At 43.1% G+C, this 25098-nt stretch overlaps 3 protein-coding genes and 2 non-coding genes across 13 annotated transcripts; 4 read left to right on the forward strand and 1 right to left on the reverse strand.

The window, feature by feature from the left end:
* Positions 1–554: 554 nt before the first annotated feature.
* prim1 (DNA primase subunit 1) lies at positions 555–6328 on the forward strand. Its single transcript, XM_012835106.3, has 13 exons — positions 555–784; positions 1270–1427; positions 1560–1666; positions 1802–1875; positions 2065–2201; positions 2367–2425; positions 2600–2709; positions 3515–3606; positions 3834–3969; positions 5369–5438; positions 5577–5683; positions 5807–5905; positions 6019–6328. The coding sequence occupies exons 1-13, from the start codon at positions 676–678 to the stop codon at positions 6036–6038; spliced, it is 1278 nt and encodes a 425-aa protein (XP_012690560.1). The 5' UTR covers positions 555–675; the 3' UTR covers positions 6039–6328.
* tfip11 (tuftelin interacting protein 11) lies at positions 6323–14272 on the reverse strand. 2 transcript variants are annotated; one of them, XM_031566104.2, is made up of 14 exons: positions 14200–14272; positions 13064–13270; positions 12709–12880; positions 12295–12451; positions 12073–12200; positions 11805–11960; positions 10526–10717; positions 10012–10326; positions 8737–8843; positions 8310–8478; positions 7695–7938; positions 7319–7461; positions 7000–7165; positions 6323–6824 (listed from the first exon to the last, which is right to left on the reverse strand). In XM_031566104.2, exons 2-14 carry the CDS (start codon positions 13264–13266, stop codon positions 6475–6477), a joined length of 2502 nt encoding a protein of 833 aa, XP_031421964.1. In that variant the 5' UTR covers positions 13267–13270; positions 14200–14272; the 3' UTR covers positions 6323–6474. The 2 variants fall into 2 exon arrangements, with proteins under 2 accessions (XP_031421964.1, XP_031421965.1); XM_031566105.2 differs by lacking the exon at positions 14200–14272 and adding an exon at positions 13947–14093.
* Positions 14253–23682, forward strand: naca (nascent polypeptide associated complex subunit alpha). Of its 8 annotated transcripts, none has more exons than XM_031566099.1 (10): positions 14253–14343; positions 15436–15511; positions 19193–19872; positions 19945–21112; positions 21611–21696; positions 21910–21987; positions 22320–22466; positions 22774–22902; positions 23131–23253; positions 23561–23682. In XM_031566099.1, exons 2-10 carry the CDS (start codon positions 15442–15444, stop codon positions 23573–23575), a joined length of 2496 nt encoding a protein of 831 aa, XP_031421959.1. In that variant the 5' UTR covers positions 14253–14343; positions 15436–15441; the 3' UTR covers positions 23576–23682. The 8 variants fall into 8 exon arrangements, with proteins under 8 accessions (XP_031421959.1, XP_031421961.1, XP_031421958.1 ...); XM_031566101.1 differs by having other exon boundaries at positions 19193–19800; positions 20017–21112; XM_031566098.1 differs by having other exon boundaries at positions 19193–19779; positions 19852–21112.
* On the forward strand, positions 22606–22681 carry LOC116220392. Its single transcript, XR_004163633.1, has one exon. It is a non-coding gene; the product is annotated as a small nucleolar RNA SNORD59 (small nucleolar RNA).
* On the forward strand, positions 23405–23479 carry LOC116220389. The gene has a single exon (XR_004163629.1). It is a non-coding gene; the product is annotated as a small nucleolar RNA SNORD59 (small nucleolar RNA).
* Positions 23683–25098: the final 1416 nt, after the last annotated feature.

Raw genomic sequence — 25098 nt, forward strand, 5'->3', positions numbered from 1 at the left:
TATGTCTGTGTGTACAATCTTATTTCAATGCGCTGAGCTCTACAATGAGCTTTCGACAAGATATCCTTAGGAATAAATAAATCATTTAATACATGCTGAAGTCGTGACTCAACCAAAAAATGGAGCTCAACATGTAGTTCTATTTGCTTCCCAAGGAAGACCTAGCAATACACACATTTAAAAAATCTAAGTAATGTAGGCTGGAAACGAGGGCTTCTTGGCCTGAATATGAGATGCAGATGCCGTTGGCACAGTTTCCTTATCCCTTTGGAGGCTCATGACTCATCCGTAGTGCTGTGTGATAATACATCTCTCTTCTGACTGACTGCAGTGCAGGTGGGCATGGGCCGGGGGTGGCGGCAGAGGAGGGGGCTACACGCATGTGCTCAGTGGTTTCATAAGGAATGGATGAAGATGCTGAGGTGGATCACATGCTTTTGGTTTGAGAGAGGGTGACATCTGGTGGCAGTGAGCGACAGTAATGTAAAATAACTGAGAAATTGACTACATATCCCGTCAACCCATTCACCTGGAAATTTACGTCGTTTCCTATTTACATTCAGTTTCCCGCGCGCTTTTACTGAATGGCGAGATTCTTGACGTTGACAACTTAACGCATATAATCATCGTATATATATATACCGTTGCACATTTTTGTCCTGTTTTGCCGAAGACATGCCAGAAGCAGATTATGATCCTGCCAGTTTACCAGACTTGTTACCTCTATACTATCGCCGACTATTCCCTTTTTCACAGTACTATCGGTGGCTAAATTATGGAGGGGGTGAGTAAGTTAGCCGTTTATCTTTCTCTTATATTAAACCCATATGTCTTGCCTGTTAACGAATGACAGATTGATATGGTAGGTTAACTTACATTCAATGTCTCGGTATTCATTCATTAACTGTTATTGTGTATGGCTAGCCGGCTAGCTATGGTAACGCTGGTGATAGTTACGTTTTGCAAGTAACCTAATGTAACTAACAGTTGGATCTGTTGAGATAACCTTTGCAGGCTAGCCAGATAAAAGGTCTGGCTAAACTTTCAAGCAACCTACCCTCAGTTGTTTGAAAGTTTAGCTAGCAATTTGTCTTAGAAGTTTTTTGAAGAAACTAATATCTCTGTCCTAACATTATGCACTTGCAAATTGGAACCATCTAAATGTTAGTACATTTAATTGCATTTGATGGATTGGCAACTGTTAGTGAAATATTTATTTGTCTGTTGCTTCTATGATGGTGATCTATTTGAACTATGCTCACCTGACAGTGACAAAGGGCTACTTCCAGAACCGTGAGTTCTCCTTCACCCTCAAAGATGACATCTATGTCCGATACCAGTCTTTTAGCACGCAGAGTGAACTGGAGAAGGAGATGCAGAAGATGAACCCATATAAAATTGATGTTGGAGCTGTTTATAGCCACAGGGTAAAATTTGTACTTGCACTTACAATTACTGTCCACTCGTTCTCTTTCACTGCCTTCCTAATGAAGTCCACTTCCGGGGCAGTAGTTCTTACATTTTTGACATGTTCGTGTATCATGCTGTCACTTCTTCAGCCTAATCAACACAACACAGTGAAGTCTGGAGCATTCCAAGCCCTGGAGAAAGAGCTGGTGTTTGACATTGATATGACTGACTATGATGACGTCAGAACGTGCTGCAGGTATTATGTGCTCCCTCAGATAAACTTGACTCCCCAACCCCCCGACTAGCTCCCCTTTCATCTTCACATCATTTACTTTTTACACTCTGGACACAGGGGATTTTCCATGATTTGATACCCCATTGTGTTTTGCAGTGCTGCTGACATTTGCATGAAGTGCTGGACCTTGATGACTATTGCTATCAGAATCCTTGACCGGGCACTGAGAGGTTAGTATCAGACACATCAGGGTTGCTTTCAGAAGTCTAATACTCTGAAGAAAGCCTATGCCCCTTGATCAATGCAATCCTTTGATGTCCTTCTCACAGCTGGGGTTCTGCCTGGATCATGCAGGCAGTAGTTACCTAATTATCCTTAGTCATACTGTGTCTCTCCCCTCTATTCGACTGTGATTTCAGAGGACTTTGGCTTCCGGCACCTTCTTTGGGTGTACTCTGGCAGAAGAGGGGTTCATTGTTGGGTGTGTGATGAAGCAGCAAGGAAGCTGTCAGTGGCAGCGCGTTCTGCGGTGGCAGAGTACCTCAGCCTAGTAAAGGTTTGAGCTGCCCTTTACCACTCAGACATACTCATGATGTTTACCACTGTATGAAGTGCAAACCACCTAATTCAAATTCTCATTCCTCCCAGTGGCTGTCCAGGTGGGTTGGTTATAAAACTATATTCGTTGTAGTCAATTATTTCAATGTTTCTGGTTTACCAGGGAGGCGAGGACATGGTGAAGAAAGTTCAGCTGTCAGAACCTCTACATCCTTTCATTAGGTAGGGTGTTATTGGCTGTGCCTGTTTTATTGGTCTCCAGATATCACCTAGAAAGGCCAAGTTTTAATATCGAAATTGTGAAAACACATGACTGAAGATTTGTACAACTTGCAAATAAAAATGTCTATAAAAGTTTTTAAAAGCATTAACAATTCTGCAATGTTAACCTTACAGAGAATCTCTTGTTGTGGTGGAGAAATACTTCCCTCAGTATGCCATTTCTGGACAGGACATACTGGGCAACAGCAAGACTGTGGAGAAAGTGCTGGCTCTTGTGCCTGATGATATCCTTCACAAATTATTTGAAATATGTTTTTGCAAAAAAAAAGTGGTTGGTATACACTGATGTACGTGTGTCTACTGTACCCATGTTTAAGGAAGTGTGGTGTAGGGAATGACGTAGCCTAGCCATTAGTTGGGATTAGTCATGGAGGAGCAGTGCAAAGTGGTATCGGTGATGACAGAGGATGCACTTTCATTTGCAATGTGAGCAGGACAATATGTGACCACTCTTAAGGGGATGGAAAAGATGATGAATTGAAGTGTTTAGGATTGATTGGAAATTGAGCAGAGTTGACACAGGCTTTTATTGAGTCAGAGAATGTTATTATTCCTCATCCCACTTTGTTTGATTTACCAACTAAAGCTTAGCTAGCTTTTTGTGATGGTAATTTGGAACGTATTAGCTTGGCCCCTGGCTCAATTTAAGTTAATTGGAAGAGTGCCAGAGTTCCAGACAGCCGTAAAGGGCAGGGGCTGTGTGTTTGGCGGAGCCAGGTAAGGGGTCTGAGGTACAGGTGGCATAGATGGCTTTCCTGTTTTGTTGTGTTCAAATACAAAGTGTTTTCGAGTTTGAATTATTTGACAGGGCCATCTCTCTTAGGTTGTTTTGAGGCTTCGGGATTTCCAGTGAATGGACGTGTCTTAAGAGTGTGATCCTTCTATTCCATTACATTGTTGATGATGATGACATTCAAAGATGACTACATACCATACTGCCATTTCTAGACACTAGCTCAGAGAGAGGAGTGGACGTGCCCAGACAACACTGAGCTTTGAAGTTTTTGGTCCTTAACTTCATGGCCTCACAGGTGAGAGAGGACCTTCAAACCTTCTTCCAGAGTGAGAAGAACCCCATGAAGCGGTGGAAGAGGCTTTGCGCCCTGGTGCAGCATCAGCGGGTAAGTGAGCAACTGCTTCTGAAATGATTTGAATGATTCCATTCAGAATTAGATGTACCGTATTCTGAAAAATGTATTCCTCACTGTGGGTAAAACTCTCTGACCACCTCTATCACCTCATCACAAGGAGATTTTTTTTGTTGGTTTCCGTCAAACTGAATCTAGTATTTTCCTACTTTCCCACTCGTCCTCTGATGTACTTTTTCTTCCCTGTGATTGGGGTGCAGGTGAGTTCAAAGAAAGGATGCCAGCATATTGACAAAGAGATCATGCTCCAGTACTGCTATCCCAGACTGGATGTGAATGTCAGCAAAGGAGTCAACCATTTATTGAAGAGCCCTTTCAGTGTCCATCCCAAAACTGGTGAGGATGGTGTTGCTCATGGATATGTTGTATTGTTAGTTCAACTGAGATTATAGCACTGGACATGGTACTTTAATAGATGTTATAATACGGGTAGATGAAATCAAGCATTCTGATTGGTTGAAAGGAGGTCACGGGGTGTACTGTATTGAGCCATAATGTACTGTACAGCTGTTTACATTTACCTGAGCGTTCCATATCAGTGCGCACTCAAAATATACTACCTTAGTTAGAAAAAAAATGGCGGACCAAATCTCCGTAGATCATCGTATTTGTACCTAAAAGTTTTAAGTTTTACTTTGTTTTGCTTAGATTTTTTTTTAAAGTTACCGAGAAATAGACACTGTACTATATAAAAACCCCATTATTGTAACTGAAAAATATGTCTAAGAGGATTTGCGAGGTGTATTAGCCACCTATCAAAGGTTAGCATGCTACTAGCCGTTAGCGATTAGCAATTCCTCTGTGTTTTTGCAAAGCATCTGCCCCAACTTTTCCCGACATTTACATTTATCTTGTACATAATCCATCCCCATAAACCGAAGATTTCAAGAGTAGAGATGCCTTTCAATATGCAGTTGCAGGATGGGTGAACGACACCAAGATATGGCATTTGGAGACAAAAACAATATGTATGAGATCACAGGACATGTATCCTGGATCTTAAAAGCTAACCGTTCTTGAGCAATCAAGAGTGCCAATATGGGCTAACGAGTTGTAGCCCAATCCCAAAGGGCTAAACAGCTTGCTAGTTATTAGCACTCTAGCTCGCTCAGGGGAGTTTAGCTCTAATAAGACACAGCAATTATTCACGATTGTATCAATTATATATCTAGGTTTTCTCTGGCGACTGTTGTCGCATCCATCAGCACAACATATCCCGGGCATTTTGAACATTCTGTGGGTTGTGACCGTAAACAGCTCGCTAGCTATTACCACTTTAGCTTGCTCAGGAGAGTATAGGCTAACAAACGTGACGTTCCCAATGCTGTTTGTATGTTGCATAGCAACAGCCACACATTCGGGGACTATTTTCTCTAGAGTCTAGGCTACTGAAATGCGATACACAACGTTTGGTGGCTATTACAACTATTTCGTGCTGAAAGGCAGCTTACTATTTAGTTACTATTTATAATGTTGCTGGCTTCGCGTCGGGCCTAACAACACCCTTGAACAGTACATTATTGACGATACAGTACTGCCTCTCGTACCTTATTGCTTAAATGTACTGTTCTTTTTATTTGCCATTTTTTGACTGGATGGATTTTTAAAACCCAAAATGTGTTTCTCATCACATCTTCCATTCTTTTAATTATTGCTTTGGAATGAAAAAAGACTGTACTAATACTACTACTAATAATATTACTAATATTTGGTCTCTTGCTGGTCATCCATACAGGGCGAATCTCTGTGCCAATTGACCTTGAAGAACTTGACTCATTTGATCCCTTTGATGTTCCAACAATCAGGTGAGCCACCAAAATGTTGTGGGAAAATACTCTTTTAAATATATTCCACATTCTGTCCCAGAACAACAGATTGATCAGGTCTTGAGTTGTATTTCATTAACGCATGGCATTTTGAACATTGTTTTTGTCTGTCACTAGCTTGACCTGTGAGGAACTGGACAAGCCCAGGGATGCGGATGAGGAAGACGAGGTGGAGAAGGAGAATGAAAATGAGATGGACGCAGCTGAGCGGCGTAAAATAAGAGGTGAGTGGTGTGCGAGATTTACATTTTTTTCCTCCACTAGCTGTTCACCACGAGGACCTAAATCCACATTATTGGCTAGAAGTTACCGTATAAAGTGTATTTTTCATTTTTTTCCCTATCCAGACTACAAGAGAACAAGCCTGGCAAAATATGTGAAGCTGTTTGACAGATTCCTGGATGGGATGGCTCGCTCCCGCAAAGGGGAGATGCTGAGGAAAAGTGGTAAGATCACTGTCAAACCAGCTGTCATACCAGCCTATAATCATCAATTTAGTGGAAATAGTGTAATCACTGCCTCTACTCAAGCTATTTTTGTGCCTTTTTGTATTTGCCAGACCTTCAGAAGGACTTCTAAGCCAGAGCTGAGCACTTCAGCTGTTGAACATCAACCAAAAGCTGACCAACTTACTTCCACTGGAGAATCACTCAGAAAAGCAAATGCAAACGTGACTTAACTTGATGTACATAGACATTTACTCAGCAGTGTAAAGGTTTCGTTAGAAACTTTTTTTTTTTTTTAACCAAATTGTAAACAAGATATGATAATTGTGCAGATAGTCCGAACTCTGTTTTTCTTTGTTTCCATTTTTGTAAAGAGACCTGGTGACTTTTCCACTTCCTAAATAAATACATTTAAAATTCAAATTTGCACTTTATTAGAAATCATAATTCTGGTTCTGTTACACTTAAGACAAACTGTATAAAGATGGCACAAACTACATTGTTAGTTTACTTTACAATGAGGTGGAACACAAACACAAAGCCTTATGGCACCGATGCAGTCCTTGGGGTTACTTGGCCATGTCAATGAGGCTCTGGAGGGAGGTGGGCACCCAGGTCCTCTCCCCCTGCACAAACACCACGCCCCGGTCTATGTACACTGTGATGCGGCCAAATGTGTACAGCTGCTTGCCCTCGTGCCGCCTGCCCACCAAGGGCATGAAGACTATGCCGTTCTCCACAGCCTTGGCCTGGACCAGGTCCTTGAAGTTGGTGGGGGCGGCCATGACCCCGATGCCTCGCTGGGCTACGCTCTCCGCCTCTTGCCGCTCCTGCGGGGCTCTGTACTGGAAGTCCCTCCTGCGCTCAGTGTGTGTGAGATAGGCAATGTTTTCCCGCGCCCCCGGCTGCATGTAGTCACCTGCGGGAGGAGGAGAGAGGAGACCATATAGATAAAGCAATACTGTATAAAAATCAGTTGATTATTGTGTATGGTCCATAAAGGCAACCACTGAACCCAGGAGGGTAAGACTGGAGAAACTGACTGCACATACACACATACTGAATGCTAGAGTGCTCTGTGCTAGATGACTGACCTATGCCAGATGAGACGGCTCGGTTCATGATGTCCAGAGCCTCGTTGAACTTCTCCTTCACCAGTGGCTGTGCAAGCAGAGTGTCTGAGAACATGGACTTCCAGCCCAGATACCACTTAGTGATCTCCTCATAGTTAGGACTGTTACTGAGCCAGGAGCACAGCACCTGCAAAACACACACACACAATATTAGTCCATCTAACACTGATGGAACTACTGAGTACTATATAAAATATTACTACTTGTGCCAGGAAAACCTAGGGTGCAGCAGTGAACATTTGAGACTGCTGTCTACATTGGTATTTTCAGCCCCACAAACCTGGAGCCATTTGCGGAAGAAGTTCTTGTCCAGCAGGCCGACCATGCTGGAGGGAGACAGCATACCCTCCCAGTCCATCACCCAGTGGAAGGGATCCATGTGCTGCTGGTGGGGGTTGACTACTAACTCTGACAAGCACAACTCTGAAATAAAATAGTAAATATACACTCAAATCAGACATATTTTTTAAAAGTCATAGACTCCATGATGGTGAATAATGAATGATATATAGATCATCAATACATCTATATATATATAAACAGATTTAGACTGATGTGAAAACTGCTTCTGTGATAATGAATCATTAACAAGTCAAGGAAATGAATACAGGTTGGTGAGCTTCCCCACAACAGAGCTTCAGTTTGACTGGCCTGACCTAGCTTGGGCACGATGTTCTTGACCATAAAGGCTTCCCATGCTCCTGGGGTGAACACGTCCTTCCAGGGCTGTAGGATGAGGCGAGCCGAGCCGTCACTTGGGTGCCAGCGCTGCAGAGCATTGGCCAGCTTGCTGCGGATAAGAGGGTACAAGGGCTCTAGCCGGTTCTGCAGGAGGGGCAACCAAGGGTGCAGCCAAGCATGGATTGGCACCGTGTCTGTCAGCGGGTTCCAGTTCTCCACCTGGCCAATCACAAGCCAGAAAGGTCTCAGAAAGCATATATATAGAGAGGCAGTTCACCCATTTACATCTGTAGACTTCCTTGAAATTTCAAACTGGATATAATAAATATTTGCCCTGGTAATAAGGGGTTTTACACATTAGTTCAGTACACTTGACTTCACACACAGCTAATTGCTGAATTGCAGCAATTAAATGTATCAATGTGAGAATTGTGCAGATGTTATTGAATAGGCACATTCCTTCTGTGATATTTCCTTGACCCCATGATCCCCCCCAAAAATATCAACTTTTAGCCTTTGGCTACAACAATTGTAAGTGTGTGTGTGTGTGTGTGTGTGTGTGTGTGTGTGTGTGTGTGTTTGCATGTTACCTCTCTCTGTAATCTGGGGAAGATGAGCTGCTCCAAAAGATGATCTACGATCCAGAGTGGCAATATAGGAGCCCAGCACTCCATGCAGTCCACCATAGGGCCTACATTCCTGGGCTGCCACTGAGTGACCGAGGTCCTCATCACAGGGACCCACACCTCCCACAGTATTCTGCCATACACAAACATGCTCGTCACATACAATATACACTACTGTGCAATGTCACACAGTTGAGCTGAGAATTTACTATTTAGTAAATGACTATCTCCCCTACTACACAATACTCCAGAGATTAGTATATTTTCTGTATTTTGTTCTGATTATGAGGGGAATCATTCCCTGTATATTGCTCTCCTCTTAAAATGGTAACTTTCTGTGTCAGTCTCCACCTTCTGTTTCTGTGTAGACCTGATGAATAGGTTACATTACCTGTGGTAGGGGTCCATATTCGAGGAGTCTGGCGTGCCGTGATGCATCTGCCCTGACTCAAGGATGGCCCTCCATTGACCCACATCCTCCAGCCCATAAGAGCAGTCCTGCAGGAGAGAGTGCAAACGACTTGAGTTACGGTTTACAAACAAAAGTGCCATTAAGTGCCACGGTTCAAATCCCATTCAGTGACTTGCTCCTCACGGCCCTCTAAAAAAAAAACGTGCACTGTACTGATGTACTGTGTGACGATGTGACGTCACTACAGATGAGTATGTGTTCTGACTGCCATGTCATCGAGCCTGGCTCTTTGGCGTTGCGGTCAGAGTGCATGTTTGGCACCCTGTAGACCCGGGTTCGAGTCTGGGTGGGGTGACCACGCTCCCCCTTCGCTACATACTGACATTGAATATTATAATTAAGATAAACTAATGTTTCGATGTCAGTACATCTTCAGAATCAATGATAGTAGTGGGCAGCAGTGCCATATGAAGCTCATCAGAAGTCACCTACAGGTCAGTAAAAAGAGCAGTGTGCTCAATTAGCCAATGTCAATGCTTTGCCATTAATCATGTGGATAGGGCAACCATTCCACAAGAAGTCAACCTCAGAGGGAAATAACATAAAAAAATCTATACAAGCAGAGAAAAATAGTATCTTTCTAGGAGTGATGAAGGCATGGATGTCATACCCTACAAAGGTAAATCTGTGATAGGGTTAGATACGGGTATCTTATTTGCACCTACAATTAGGGCTGAACGATTAATTGCATTTGCGATTTAATCGCGATATGATAGAACGCGATTTTCTAACCGCAACGTTCGCGATTAAAAACGTGATCTTAAAAAAAAAAAAATTTATATCATTTTTTTTTTTTTTTTAAGATGGTAAATTTTGCCCAGTGTTTAAAAAGTGCATGCCTTGTGTTTATTCTTACAATGACTTTGTTAAAATTACTTAAATGCACAGTGGCAAAGGCACCGATTTATTGTTCTTGATTCTGTAATAAGCAGTTAAATAAAAATTTTAATTGTGGGAAATAATATTTTACACTAAATGTATCTAATATTGTGTTGGTCATCATTCATTTCGATTTGTTGGGAAAAAATTAGGATAAAACAAAAAAATCGCATATTAAATCGCAATCGCTATATTTGGGGGAAAAATCGCAATTAGATTATTTCCCCAAATCGTTCAGCCCTACCTACAATAAAGGCATTATCCTATGTAAAAGGTGTCAAAGAACGTCTGTTCTTCTCCACAGCACTCACTCACCTTCAGAGGGTTCCAATTGCTAAGTTTCCCCTTCAGCAAGGGATGGACCACAGACACGGCCAGGTCTGCCAACCCCAGGGTCTTGTACTCCTGGTAAAAGCCAGTCTGCATCTTCTCAAAGACCTCTGCGCACTCCTGCAACGTGATAGGCGGGTCATCCTGGCCTTCGCCAGCCTCGAATCGCTCCACCATCTCCAGGACCTGCTCAAGCCGCTTCAGAGCCTCATCCTCCTCGCTCAGCCGCGCCTGCAGGGTTGTACTCTCATGTGTGAGAGTCACCACAGTGTCACGCTCGTACTGCAACTGCCGGGAACTCTGGAGGCAGGGAGAAGGGGAGAAAGAGAGAGAGAGAGAGAGATATGGTCGAGGAGAGGGGGAGAGACAGAGAGGGAGAAGTGGACAGACATACAAGATAAAAGCTTAAGGATTTGTATTTGTTACAGACGTGTACATTTGCCGATCAAAATTCCCTGAGGAAATGATTTAAGGACATGTCCAAATCAATAGGATCTACCTGTAGAATTTCCTGTTCTGTTAACTCGATAAGCAGCTTGAGGTTGTGTTCGAGTTCTGGCAGGGCGAAGCCTGAGGGCTTCTGTTCCCTCACAGCCTCACTCAGCGTGGGCTCCTCGGGCACACTGTGCTTCTGGGTCATCTGGCTGTAACTGTAGTAGACCCTCTGTTCTCTTCCCGTCATATCTATCACCTGTGGACAGGGGGGGGGGAGGAACATTCACACTTGAAGTTCATCAGATAATAATACTGTAGAGTGCTGGGGTTGGGCTAGCAGAACTTCCAGGTGAGATACTGTTGTGTCCCCTAAGTCCCCACGGGGCAATAGACTGTGTTTTTGTTGTTTTAGCTGTTAGCAGTTACTTTGCACATTCCTTTTGTGTCTGGTATTAACGTGTGTGACTGTTTATCATTTTGTCTGTGTGTTATGCCATTTAATGCCGGTGTTGATGCTGCCTCCTGTTTCCCCCATTCGGTGTGTGTGAATGAGTTCTCCTGTGTGTATGAGAAAGTATACGTGTGTTAGCAGTTTCTAATAAATGGTACTCCTGGGGCTGTGTGGTGTATTTGAGCACAGGAGCTGCCATGAAACCTGTGGTCTCTGTCTTGATGTGCCTCTTTCCATGCTAGCTTACTACAATATAGTGGAGAGGTATGCCGTTACTGCCTGATGTAAAAACAACCAAGGACCCATAACAACGCATTTCTCCAACTGTTTCAGAAGCCAGAGGGAGACAGCAAGGCAAATCATTCTTACCTTGACTTTAGCCATGTAATTAGTGCTGGGGTTGGGCTAGCAGAACTTCCAGGTGAGATACTGTTGTGTCCCCTAAGTCCCCACGGGGCAATAGACTGAGTTTTTGTTGTTTTAGCTGTTAGCAGTTACTTTGCACATTCCTTTTGTGTCTGGTATTAACGTGTGTGACTGTTTATCATTTTGTCTGTGTGTTATGCCATTTAATGCCGGTGTTGATGCTGCCTCCTGTTTCCCCCATTCGGTGTGTGTGAATGAGTTCTCCTGTGTGTATGAGAAAGTATACGTGTGTTAGCAGTTTCTAATAAATGGTACTCCTGGGGCTGTGTGGTGTATTTGAGCACAGGAGCTGCCATGAAACCTGTGGTCTCTGTCTTGATGTGCCTCTTTCCATGCTAGCTTACTACAATATAGTGGAGAGGTATGCCGTTACTACCTTATGTAAAAACAACCAAGGACCCATAACAACGCATTTCTCCAACTGTTTCAGAAGCCAGAGGGAGACAGCAAGGCAAATCATTCTTACCTTGACTTTAGCCAGCTCTCCAGCTGGGGTCACCATGCCCCTGTCCGACAGTTTCCCATGAACTTTCAGCTCCTCCACGGTTCTGTATGAATACTTTGGCTTTTTCTTCCCAGTGCCTGGCTCTCTGCGCCACTGGCCCAGCTCTTTCTGGAACTCCTGAACACCAGAGGACGTGAAGATAGTTGAGACCAAAACTGAGGATAATGGAAGCTACTAATAGAGAACCAAAGTTGGTGGGTCATATTGTCTCACTGAAAAACTTGGTTACCTTTTCCTCCTCCTCCTCAGAATCCACCACAGGGAAGTCCTGCAGGGACTGCTTGGTCCTCTCATTACCATAGGCCCCCACAGCTCCTTTGCCTTTCCTGAGCTTGGCCTCAATTGGGTTAAGAATACCTACATATAAGGGGTTGCAGAACAGTTAACCACGGGCAGAACACGACACTACAGTTCATGAAAAAACATCCAAAAAATGTTTAAAAATGTTTACCCTGGGCATTCTTCCCCAGGCCTTTGCCTGGCACATAACCCATCTTTTGCAGGAGCTTCTGGCCAATACCACGAGTGTGTTTCTCCCAGGTGCCCAGGTCCTTTCCTTCCCTGATACCTGCAGCAAATGCCCTCTGGGAACTCTTGAAGTTGCCACCCTGGAGATTTCAAACCATCAAATGCATATAGATGAGCACACATGCACCACTTCAAATGCAGTTTAACAAGTAGGTTAATGGAAAATAAGAGAGGTGCCCTATTTAGAAATTAAAACAAAATTTCTGTCTGTTTTAACTAAATACAAACAATCACAGTAACTTGTGTACACCTAGTGTGTAAATGTGTATTAACCAGAGTGTTGCTCTGTGCCACTCAGATTATAAGAATAAATCGGAGTATGAAAAACGACCCTCACAGTTTGTAATTGTACTTTCTTAGGTGCGGCAGCACGAGGAGGTGGAGGAGGAGGTTGACGAGGCTCTCCATCTGCATCCGAGTCGTCTGAGCCCTGCTCTTGCTTCTCTTCTGCTGCGGTCTTCCGGAGCCCAGCACTCACAAAGTTGACAGGTGCTGTGTAATCCTTGGTTCTGTTTAAAAAAAAGCAAAGCACCAAAAGGATCATATTCATGTTGGGTCTTGTCAAATAGAGTTTAGGACATTGACAGCTGACAGCTTGATTCAACTACATCTGTGTGCCGTCAGGGTCAAACATATTTTGTTATTATCCTCATCACTATTTTAAATGCATGTCTGAGAAATCCTCCAAGTACCTTTTCCCCCCAAAACTTGGCCGCTCCTCGTCAGAGTCATGCTCTGCCCAGATGCCGTAAGTAGCCTCATCTTTGGTCTGCCTGTGCCGGCGTCGTTCAGGGTTGAATTCATTGGCCAGGTCCCACTCAGTCACCTCGAACTTCTCAATTTCCACCCCATCCTCTTCCTCATCTCTACGCCCATATAGGTGGGACATAGACATGTTTCTGTGGGAAAGTCACGTGATATCATCAGATCTTCAAGCACTGTCTAATATTTTTAACTGTGCGACTGCAAGGCTGTAGCAAGGTATGACCAGCAACATATTCACTGAAATCCCTAAAATAAAAGAGAGCAATAGGCTGGCAAAGCCAGGCTATCAAGACTATTGCCTCAGTTCATTTTGGCGATGCAAGGAAGAAATGTCAAAGTCACTTCCAATTACTTACAAGATGATCAATAACAATAGCCTAAAAAGGCTGTCAATAACAAGAGCTTAAAAAGAATTACATTCAGCAACAGAGTTTTGTCTTCCTGACTTGACTTCCTCAACCACGCCGCTTTTTCAAGCTCTTCCAAGTAACGTTACATTATATTTTCTTTTCAAAACCAAGCTCAGTCCGTAGTGTTAGTGTCAGTCACAACCTAAACAAAAGCATATTTGGTCTAGTGTGCATCTTATGTTTGCGATCACTATTCACAACGTTGTCCGTGTTATCCAAAATGTTATGTCAATGTTTGTATTGGCAAATAAGTTATGAATTAATGTTTATTCTATTTGAAGCGCCAAATCCAGCGGGTATCTAAAGTTACTTGAAAAGGTGATGAAGTTGCATAGAAGTTAGCATACACTCTCTAACCAATACGCCACTTCATCAGGGGAGAATCATTAAATTGACTTACTCCAGAACGCTAGCTAGACGTCATGCGTGGCTTGCTTGTAATTGTTATACTCGTTATCTTAGGCAATTAGCTAGGTTGGTAGCTAACGTTACCTGAAATATGGTTAGATAGCAGACTAACTACAGCGGATAATGAGGCTCAATGAGGCTTATTAAACATGTTCGGTTCCCTATGGTATTGCCAGTAGATTTAGGAAACGGCAAAACATGTATTTAAGTCGCAGTCGAAGAAAAATAACCAAACGGTAATATACCTGGCTTGTTAGCTGGATGCTTCCAGGACGCTTCCTACCGCAGTCTCGACCCGGAACAAGAAATACCCATAGCTGTGATATCACTGCAAGCCTAGGGTCAGATTCTCTCTCTCACAGCCATCTTGGATCCCGAGTCCTGACCTAGTGAGTTGGTGCTGTCAATCTATTTGCATCTAACATTTAAATCGCATATAAAATGATCTAGTTTTCGACTCAGTTATAGCTAACTTATTAGTCAGTCGTTTGGCATTAGTATTTATTTGGACAACGTTTTGAATGAAAAGATATCCAAACTGAACCGATCGACTGACTGGACAAAATGGGGGAGAGGCACACATATTAGCTGGCTATCCTGTTCTGAGTTGGTTCAAACCTGTTTCCTTTATGTTTTTTGTGTAACAGTTAATTTTATCGTTGTTAACGTTGTTTTTGTTTAACATGTGTAACCTGAATACAATACGTAAGCCAATAACTTGGTATTGTTGTGCTGTCGCTTTGTAGGTAGTTAGCTAACTAGCTAGCTAATCTTAAATGTTCCAGCTTCTCTCGAGTCTGAAAGAGGCAGATAGCTAGCCATGCTATCCGGTACGGGCAGGTGTTGTCAGTGTTATGATAAGCTAAGTCTTTGTTCGCCGTAATGCCACACTAGGGTTGAGATTGTCTAGGCCTACGCTACATTGTGGTGCGATTTGTTTACATCGTAAGACACCTGTGTTGTCACCCAGTACACCTTTTGGATAAGTAGTGAATTGGCTAGGTAACTTCTCGTTAGTGTGGAGCTAACCTTATTGGATTGAGTGAACCGACCCCAAACTAACACGTGAAAACGTGTAATACGGTTAAACAGGTGTTCATTAGCCGAATTTGACATACAACATGGTATTTTTGTTACAACTTCATTATTTTAGTAACATAAATCGCTAGGTAGGTCATATCGTTGTGCGGCGTATCTTAAGCAGGCTGGCCGTTTGGTTGAAAGCTTACGTTATCTCTTAAGACGTTAGCATTATGAAATGGTTAATTGAACGCTATATTTGAACTTAAGTTACTTGCTAGCTAATACATGAAACGAGCATGTGCTACCAACTCCTTGTATAGGCGTTCAGATTACGCTAAGATAACGCTAACTTTGGCTGGTGGAGATGCTTTACATTTTATTCAGGGACATGACTCGCATTTTGGAAATGCTCATTGATTATGGAAGCTTATACCATGTTTGTACAACGTGTTTTACAGGCAAAAATGCCCGGTGAAGCCACAGAAACTGTCCCAGTGACAGAGCAGGAGATGCAGCAGCCCCAAGTGGAGACGGGTTCGTAATTCTCTTAAACATGCATGTATATACTAAACTTTGTGGCAGGTAATGGGGTCCTGGAACTCAGAATCTATTCAGTGCAGTTAGGCTACTACTGATCTTTAAGCTGAAACGCAAACCTGTCAGGGCAGGCATGGCCCGTTTTAAATTGCGCAACACCTGTCTTTGACACATTTTTTTTTTACGCTTCTCTCTGTTGGCTGGTGTGACAGCTGAGTAGACAAACTAAGGTATTTGTTGTTTTTCGGGACAAGCAAGGGCTTATTCTTTGAGTAAAACTCCTGATATACAATGATAAGATGTGTGATCCAGGACCACCTTTCCCCTTAAACACATTGCCTGCACTGAATGAAATTACACTTGCAAATGGGGTGGTAAGAAGTACAGGATTTCTCTGTGCATGAGACATGATGCATATTGCTGCATGACTAGTGATGGAATGAAAGTTACTTAACATTTACTCTCACAAAACATTAATATTCTGTCATTCTTTTAAACCACCATCTCCTTATGGATTTTTCCTTTAATTCATTTCTCATGGGTCATCATATTTCATAAAAATAAAACAAGGTGAATAGTTGGACATTTTTATTTTGTTTTTGAGGAAGAACTACTTAAACTTTTGCGTTGATTTTACATTTGATAACATCATGAATGAATATATTTCTTCAAGCAAAATTCAAAGTTAAAACATTGTGTAAACATAAGGTTAATACATTTTGTGTTACTGGGTAAATTTCCATCCAACCTTGGCCGTGCAAAACTTCTCAAGTGCAAGTAAGGCATCACATGAGCTTCCAAATGTTACATATAGACAGTGCTGAGGGGAAGATGCTTCTGCGGTTACCTTTGCTGGAGATTTTGCTTTCATACGGTGAAGATTCTTATTGAAGACTGCTGGAAGAATGGACTCTTGCAAGTCAACAAGCAAACTAGGGATGTTCTGATTGTAGACACAACTGTACACGTACTGTTAAGTCCGATGTTCTGGAACTTTGTTTAATGAGACCATTGAAGAGTTCAACAACAAGGAATCAAGATGCCAAATAACCCATGGAAACCTTCATAATGACTTTTAGCTGGAAGAAATTGTCTACATTATGGTTTACACAATACTTATTTGGAAGCTCATGGTATGATGTAGATAGGCCATTTTGATGGCATCTTGCAGTAATGCTTGTACTTGGGCTGGATGGAATTTCTGATTTAAAAATTGTAGGTTAAACCTTGACATCCACACGTCTTGTCCACTCGTTATCCTGACTCCGCCTCCACTCTCTATTTCCCACTTCATTAGAGTAAGACTACTGTAGTTATTAAACCACTTCACACTCTGCTAGGTGTCCATTTCAAACTGTTTGGGTATACTACTGGGGGTGTGAAGATTCTCACACACATATTCTGAATGTGAGCACTGCATGGAAATAATGGGAAAAGGGCACACACTGAAAGTTTTCGGTTGTCGAACACGTAACACAATCTCAAAGCACTGTTATCCACAAGATCGTTCATATTCTTGAAAGATTTCTGTTGTTCAGTTGGTTTCCAAGCTGGTTGCTATTTTGTTTCAAAGTGAGAAGGCGTTACAGTTCTTTAACTTCGTACACATGAGCGTATTTGTCTTTCTATCTACATCCTGAGGGAACATTTGTCTTAACACTTTCTGATCACATGGCACGAAATCTCCCCTTACAAATGTGTCAGCTGTTGCTGATGCTCGCTGTGACTACCCTTCCCCCTACTATTCCTGCTGTTCCTGCTCTTCCTCCTCTCCTTCCTCTCAGCTTCGGGGGTGTTGAGCTCCACCACCTCCCCTGAGGCGACTGTGCCTGAAATTACCAAGCCTGTGTCGATGGAAACTTCTGTTGTGGCTTCGGAAGCCACAGAGGTAGCAGACCAACCTGTGGTAAGCGCCGAAGCTCCAGCTAAGGTTGAACAAGGTCAGGAAAATGGTGACGTTCTGGCTGAAGCACAAGAAGAGGCTGAACAAGTGCCTGAAGCTTCTGTGACTGCTGAGGAACAGCCTGTGATGTCTTCCGATGTGAACATTGAACAAACCACAGAAGAAACCACTGCCGTACCAGCTGCCATCACAGAAGAAGGTTCTGTTCCCAATGAAGTGCCTGCTGATCAAGATTCTGAAGCGGTCACCAAGGAAGAAGTGTCAGTCACAGAAGAGTTGATGGAGGCAGCAGTAGAACCCTCCACCCAAGTGCCGAAGGAACCTGCTCAAGACCAAGAGTCTCTCAATGAGATCTCTGCCCATGAAGCCACTGAACCTGACTCTGCACCCGTTGCTGAAGAACTTGCTGAAGTTGATGGACCTGCTGAAGTTGATGGACCTGCTGCCGCTGAAGTTGATGGACCTGCTGCCGCTGAAGTTGATGGACCTGCTCCCGAACCTGTGGACAGTGAAAGTTTGTCTGAGAACCTAAAAGCTGTGAGTCTAAATCCTGCTGCCGAAGCAGACCTGACAACAAAATTGGAACAGCCCCCAACGGTTACCATCGACATAGCAACTCAAAATGGAACTCCTTTGGAGAAGGCAGAACCGGTTGCCATCTTCCCTAAGGCTGTCCAGGCAAAGGTGGAGCCTAATTGCGCTGGCCCCTCCCTCACTTCGCGGCACCTGTCAGGTGGGTGATTTTGTGTGAAGTCTGAAGCTGCTGCTTAATTTCAAAAGCAGCTGCCTCTGTTTTCTTTTGCGTGACCCCTCCAACATTCGTTTGTTATTTTTACGACACCTCAAGTATTCGTACTCGTCACATGGAAGCGATACAGCTTTTGTCTTATAGCTGATGGAAATGTGTTACCAGCATAATTGTTTTTTAACAGAAATTGTCAGCTGCATCTTCAGGTCAAACTTAAAATATGACGAAGCAGGCCCGTTAGAAAGGCCCTACTATAACTTTAATGATCCTGTAGTGTATGTTGGTGTCTGTCCTTTATTCACCAGGCTTTGCAGTGTTGTAGTTTGGAATACTAGGCACTGTTACTGTACTAATTAATGGGTGTCTAACCTTGTGTGTTGGTGGACATAACCAAAGCTTGGCAGTTGAAGGTCCTAAATGCTTCTGACAAAGATGGTAATATAAAGTGTAGTATTCTTAAGTTGTAGAAATATCAAGCTTGCATAAGAGAAGTAGTCAGCTTCACGCACTTTTATTTGTAAATGTCACTTAACATTCACTTGTAGAATAACTTGGTGAAATGGGAGTTTTTTTTTTTTTCCCCTAGTCTGTCTGATTTCACTACCGTCTCATGGTCCAAATTCAAGTGTTTATTTGTTGCTTTATTTTAACTTACAACTAAGCAAAACAGGTTATCAGCTTGGTTGTTCGCATGTGTTGTGTGTGTGTGTGTGTGTGTGTGTTCACTGATGGTTGATTTGGCTCTGCCCAAGCCATAGTCTGGTGCAAATGTAGTGCTTCTAACCGTTTCGGTGTTACCTCCCTATAATAACAAGATTCTATGAATGTTGTGAGGCATGGGTGCTACTTTGCATCTGATGCTTTTGAGCAAGCAGGTTTGTGACAAACAACAACATTTTGCACTTTTAACACGTTTGGATACGGTCACCCCACGACCCGGCCTGAACATGCATGGTTTGGGATTAAATACCATGCAGTTAAGAAAATATCCAAATATTTCCAACTTGAGTTTATTTATTTTCTTCAGCCACACCCTCTGCTCCTGCCGCAGCTGCTGCAGCTCCTGCAAAGCCCAAAAAGGGCAAGGATGGACATAAGCTGTCCTCCTCTCCAAGCACCACTGCCCCTAAACCTGTCCCTTCTGGCAGAAGAAAACGTTCCTCACTGTCTGCTTCCTCCTCTTCACCTACCTCTCCCAAATCTTCCTCCGGTCTCCGTGATACCCCTACCCGTTCCCCCTTGGTTTCCCCTCCTGTGGGCTCTCCTACGTCTGGTCAGGGAGATATGGCTGCACCCAAAGTGGTCAAGGCTAAACAAGTCAAGCACAATAAGAATGAGGCCTTTAAGCATGTTATGTCAGAAGAGCCAGCTGTAAAAGTTTGTTATTTTAATAAAATACCTGAAGGTCAACTAGTTGAGGCCAAACCAGTAGAAGCTGAACCTATAGTGTTTGTGGCTGAGCCAGTTGAGGCTAAACCCAAAGTGATTGAGGCTAAGTCAGTAGAAGTTAAACCTGTTCTGCCTGTGCCTGAGCCAACTGAGGTTAAACCCAAAGTTGTTGAGGCTAAGCCAGTAGAAGTTAAACCTGTTCTGCCTGTGGCTGAGCCAACTGAGGTTAAACCCAAAGTGGTTGAGGCTAAGCCAGTAGAAGCTAAACCTATAGTGTTTGTGGCTGAGCCAACTGAGGTTAAACCCAAAGTGGTTGAGGCTAAGCCAGTAGAAGCTAAACCTATAGTGTTTGTGGCTGAGCCAACTGAGGTTAAACCCAAAGTGGTTGAGGCTAAGCCAGTAGAAGTTAAACCTGTTCTGCCTGTGGCTGAGCCAACTGAGGTTAAACCCAAAGTGGTTGAGGCTAAGCCAGTCGAGGCTAAGGCAGTAGAAGTTAAACCCAAAGTGGAGGAGGTTAAGCCATTCGAAGTTAAACCAAAAGTGGATGAGGCCAAGCCAGTTGAGGTTAAGGCAGTAGAAGTTAAACCCAAGGTGGAGGAGGTTGAGCCATTAGAAGTTAAACCAAAAGTGGATGAGGCCAAGCCAGTTGAGGTTAAGGCAGTAGAAGTTAAACCCAAGGTGGAGGAGGTTGAGCCATTAGAAGTTAAACCAAAAGTGGAGGAGGCCAAGCCAGTTGAGGTTAAGGCAGTAGAAGTTAAACCCAAGGTGGAGGAGGTTGAGCCATTAGAAGTTAAACCAAAAGTGGAGGAGGCCAAGCCAGTCGAGGTTAAGGCAGTAGAAGTTAAACCCAAAGTGGAGGAGGTTAAGCCATTAGAAGTTAAACCCATTGTGGATGAGGCCAAGCCAGTTGAGGTTAAGGCAGTAGAAGTTAAACCCATTGTGGATGAGGTTAAACCATTAATTCAAGAAGCTAAAGAAAAGCCATTGTTTCCTCTCCCTGATCAGCCGTCCTCCCCCAAAATGGCAACTCCTGTGTCATTCACAATTACCTCTCAACCTGCTGCTCCAGCTCCCAAGTCTTTTGCTGAAGCGGTAGCTTGTAGTCCACCTAAAATGCCCCCAGTGTTCCCCAAGGTAGTCTCTGAGCCTCCTAAAATTCAGCCTGTGCCTGTTGTGGTTGCTCCGCCAACTGAGGCAAAGCCTAGTGAGAAGCCCTCAGTGGTTTCTCCAGCCCAAGAGGAAGATGATGATCTTCCCCCACTCATCCCCCCAGAGAAGCCAGTCACTATGCCAGTTTTCCAGCCCCCTACAGCTGTGCAGGCTCCACCAAAGGCCACTCCTGTTGTTGCCACGGTTGAGCCTCCAGCAGCCCCAAAGGCTGCCATTGCAGCTGCCCAGAAGCCTGTAGCAGCACCTGCCCAAAAACCTGCCCTTACTCCAGAACCTGCACAAAAGCCTGCCACTACACCTTTAGCTGCACAAAAGGCTGTGCCTGCCCCTGCCCCTACCCCCGCTAAAGCCCCATCAAAACCGGAGCCTGTGATCAAGAACGACAAGGGTATTGCTCTTCTCTTTCTTTCTCTCTCGCGCCCTCTCTGTGTACTGTCTGACCACACTGCTCAGTAGCACACCACAGTCATGTGCTTAGAATATAGATTGACAAGACTAAAATTGTTTTTTTTGTCAGCTGTAGATTGTGTATCTATGTGGGTTTTTGTTTTATTCTTTCAAACTGGCCTGTTTCAGAAAGAGAAATCGGGGGGTGGTTAAGAGTGAATTATTATTATTATTATTATTATTATTATTTATTTATTTTTATTTCATTTTTTCTTATCATTAGTTCATCTGAAGCCTATAGTGACACCTATTCCATACACATACATTACTTGCATTGCACATCAGTCTTTGTCCCCAATATTGCACAATTCCACATTTATTCTTATGGTCATCTGAATTGTAGGCTATGTTCATGTTCTACTCAGTGGAATGCTTGAGAGTGCTACATGTTTGCTGCTGTTTGCCTGTACTAAAACTGGGTTCTCTGGGTGCTCAACAGGGTCTGGTACTGAATCAGACAGCGATGAGTCTGTGCCTGATCTGGAGGAACAGGATTCTGCACAGACACAGACACAGCAGGCACAGGTAAGAGCATCAGAACTTAATTTCACGTTTCAATTTCATGTTTTTACTCGTGCTGATGGTCAGTGTTTGTGGGCCATTTTGGTTGGGCTTTAAATGTTGCTGTTGTGACGAAACAAAAAACAAATCTGAAGTGTTCGTCTCGTGTTGACTGGTCATATGAAAACCAATAGGTGTTGGAAGAACACTAACATTGCGCTTTCTTCCCCTCCATAGCTTGCAGCTGCTGCTGAAATTGATGAGGAGCCAGTCAGCAAAGCTAAACAAAGCAGAAGTGAAAAGAAGGCCAGAAAGGTACTTGATGTTTGTGTTGCAGTAGGCTAGTCATGCTATTAATGTGCAGCATTGTGTCTGTCTTTTGTCTGTCTCTGACTTATTTTACATCCCTGCCATGTGTGTTTTGTGATTGCGGACCATTTATAGAATTTTCATGGTGACAGTCGTTGTAGTCTTATTTTGGACTGGAGATCGGGGCACTGTTCAAACAAGACTAGTTTTTAGTGCCTAGACAGGATTAACTAGAAAAGTCAAAGCAGTCCCCAGTTTGTGGCGTGTAGCACAGGACTTTGTGAATGTTTTAGAGGTTGGTGCATTTTCCCATAATCTCTACCCTCCATTTTGCTTAGGCTATGTCCAAGTTGGGTCTCCGCCAGGTGACTGGTGTTACCAGGGTAACCATCCGCAAATCCAAGAACATCTTGTTCGTCATCACCAAACCAGACGTGTACAAAAGTCCTGCTTCAGATACCTACATTGTATTTGGTGAGGCTAAGGTAAGTCATCCCAGTTACGACATGTTTGAGAAGTCCCTCTTAAAATATGGAACTTGTGTTAAATTATTCTGTTGTGGTATTTCAGCTGCCCTCACTCGCAATATTGTTAGAATAAAACGAAGCATGAATAGATGTTTTGCCCTCTGTGATGATTGAACAGCATGACTTTCGTTCTTCTGAGTCTGATGAAGTCAAATTGATCTGTGCTGAGAGGGAATCCTGAGATTGAATGTGTTTTTGGTAATGATCCCACCTCCCAAAAGGGTGTCACTTAAGCATTTTGCTGCTCTTCTCTCATCTCCATCAGATTGAGGATCTGTCACAGCAAGCCCAGTTGGCCGCTGCAGAGAAGTTCAAGGTCCAGGGAGAGGCCGTTTCAAACATCCAGGAGAACACACAGACGCCCACCGTACAGGAGGAAAGCGAAGAGGAAGAGGTTAGTCTCTCGTGGCACAGTGTCGCCACAACATTAATTCTCACTGCTTGACTTAGGTTAGGGGAATAACATGTATGGCCCTAAGCTGCACCTTACTTCCACTGTGTCCGGTGATCAAAATTTCAAATTGGCTAAACTGCTGAGGCTGAATTTGTTGCTGTACAAGAATGCAGAGTTCATTAGCCTTGTTCAGCTGGATGAACCACGGCCAACCTTTCTGATTTTTAGGTTGACGAGACAGGGGTCGAGGTGAAGGACATTGAACTCGTGATGTCCCAAGCCAACGTATCGCGGGCAAAGGCCGTACGGGCCCTGAAGAACAACAACAACGACATCGTCAATGCCATCATGGTAAGCTTGTTCTCCAACTTTATTCATGCTATGGTCATTGAAAATTATTTTTAGATTACCTTTTCCACCAATGGAGGTATACTAGAAGATCCTACATGAGATATCATGAGAATATCTGCATTTTTCCCAGTATGTGCATTTTGAGTTGATCTCTTCGGTGATGACTTAACAGTATGACTTTCGTTCTTCTGAGTCTGCTGAAGCCAATCTTTCTGTCCTGAGAAGAGCTTTCTTTCTTTTTTACAAACTGGTCAGTTGGTCAAATAACCCCTGCCTTATTAATTTACATCTGTGTGTTTCTTTGCAGGAACTGACGATGTAGGAGGACGCAAGAATCGGGATTGAAATGAGATGTTGCTGATTTAATCTACTATTATTTGTACACTTTATACCCAAGCGAAATAAAGGTGTGGCTTGACAAAAAGTGAACACCCCCTCCACATGATTTATTTTGGATATAGCTGGTCCTCTTTTAAATTGATGGCCTTGTGCATGCTTGACACAATACATGATACAAATTCATCTTATTTTTGCTCCTAAAGAACCACTGTTCTCTTCATGCAATAAAGTGTGAGTGACCTGCTGAATGAATACTAGCTGTAATAGTGGGTATATTCGTGACGATGATTTAAAAGGGCTTGCCTTAATTTCTGTAAAATCGTCCTGTGCAAAGACGTTAGGAGTGGTCAATACTTAATCATATGTCATGACATGACAAAATACGGAGGATGACGCTGTGTGCTTTGTTAGATGCAGTATGCAAATGGTGTGATCATATCAGTAGACAGTCTCATGTAGACCAAACATGATCCCCTGCCATCAGTTTTGAGTTTGGCATTTCTGCTGTTCTTAAAGGTGTGGCCAGTGATCATTGTTTTTTTTTGTTTTTTTTTATTAAAGCTATTTACTCCACCTTTTTAAGTCCTTCAATGGTAGTAAATTGTATAAATATCAATAGGGTTGTGAAGTCATTGAAAGTTTAGCCCTTGGGTAAATGCCATCAATTGCTTTATAAGATCCACTACTTACAGTTTGATCAATGTTATGTAACATTTTAGATGACTGAGGTGGTATTGGTGCTCATTTATGCCAGGTATTGTCTTAAGCAGACTTAGGAGAAAATTGCATGCAGAAGAAAGCCTTTTAATCAGCAAGCCACAACCTCCTTACTATGTTGTGTGGTAGGACTGCGTCTATTAATTATTTTATAGATTGTATTATTAATTTACTTTAAACTCATTTAGAGTCTCAGAATAACTTGCAGTTCAACACCAGAGCAGCTGGACATAAAAAACCAGGCCATGCAAAACACCTCAGATTTCTCCCATTTACAGAAAAAACCTGTGATTTCAGAACGATTTGGGTAGTTTTTGTAAGTGAATAATGTGTCTCACATTTTCTTGTAACCTGCACATTCACTGCATGTATGGTCTATACAAGGTGTTCAGAATGGATGCTGACCTAGACTGAACTTTAAGGCGCCTTTGGCTAGCTTAACTGCACTTTAGAACTGTTGGCTTCTACTTAAACATGAAGTTTTGTAGTTTAACGCGCTGCTGTGCGCTAAATTGAACACGATTGGGGTTTAGCCATTACGCTGCTAAACTTTCTGGAAACCGGAACTACAATATCGCAAACGCAAGAATGCCACTTAAGATCAGCAGTGTTCAGTGAGCAACTATTCATGGATACCATGTGACGTCACTGCGTTTAAGCGCCGCCATCTTTGTGTCCGAAAGTCTAGCTGAGCGTCGGTCACAACACAGACAATAGTCGGTCACAACCCACAGAAAGTTAAAATGCCCTGCTTATGTTGTGCTGATGGATGCGACAATAGTCGCGAAA

This window comes from Clupea harengus, chromosome 4 (genome assembly GCF_900700415.2).
Source record: "Clupea harengus chromosome 4, Ch_v2.0.2, whole genome shotgun sequence".
Classification (NCBI taxonomy): domain Eukaryota; kingdom Metazoa; phylum Chordata; class Actinopteri; order Clupeiformes; family Clupeidae; genus Clupea; species Clupea harengus.

Coding starts and splice junctions, on each gene's coding strand:
- prim1 (XM_012835106.3), top strand. CDS start 676: ATGCCAGAAGCAGATTATGATCCTGCCAGTTTACCAGACTTGTTACCT. Junction 2,202..2,366: donor AGTACCTCAGCCTAGTAAAG/GTTTGAGCTGCC, acceptor CTGGTTTACCAG/GGAGGCGAGGACATGGTGAA. Junction 2,426..2,599: donor CCTCTACATCCTTTCATTAG/GTAGGGTGTTAT, acceptor TTAACCTTACAG/AGAATCTCTTGTTGTGGTGG.
- naca (XM_031566097.1), top strand. CDS start 15,442: ATGCCCGGTGAAGCCACAGAAACTGTCCCAGTGACAGAGCAGGAGATG. Junction 15,512..19,192: donor GCAGCCCCAAGTGGAGACGG/GTTCGTAATTCT, acceptor TATTTTCTTCAG/CCACACCCTCTGCTCCTGCC. Junction 22,467..22,773: donor TTGTATTTGGTGAGGCTAAG/GTAAGTCATCCC, acceptor CATCTCCATCAG/ATTGAGGATCTGTCACAGCA.
- tfip11 (XM_031566104.2), bottom strand. CDS start 13,266: ATGTCTATGTCCCACCTATATGGGCGTAGAGATGAGGAAGAGGATGGG. Junction 12,452..12,708: donor AGAAAGTACAATTACAAACT/GTGAGGGTCGTT, acceptor TGAAATCTCCAG/GGTGGCAACTTCAAGAGTTC. Junction 8,479..8,736: donor AATATGGACCCCTACCACAG/GTAATGTAACCT, acceptor TGTGTATGGCAG/AATACTGTGGGAGGTGTGGG.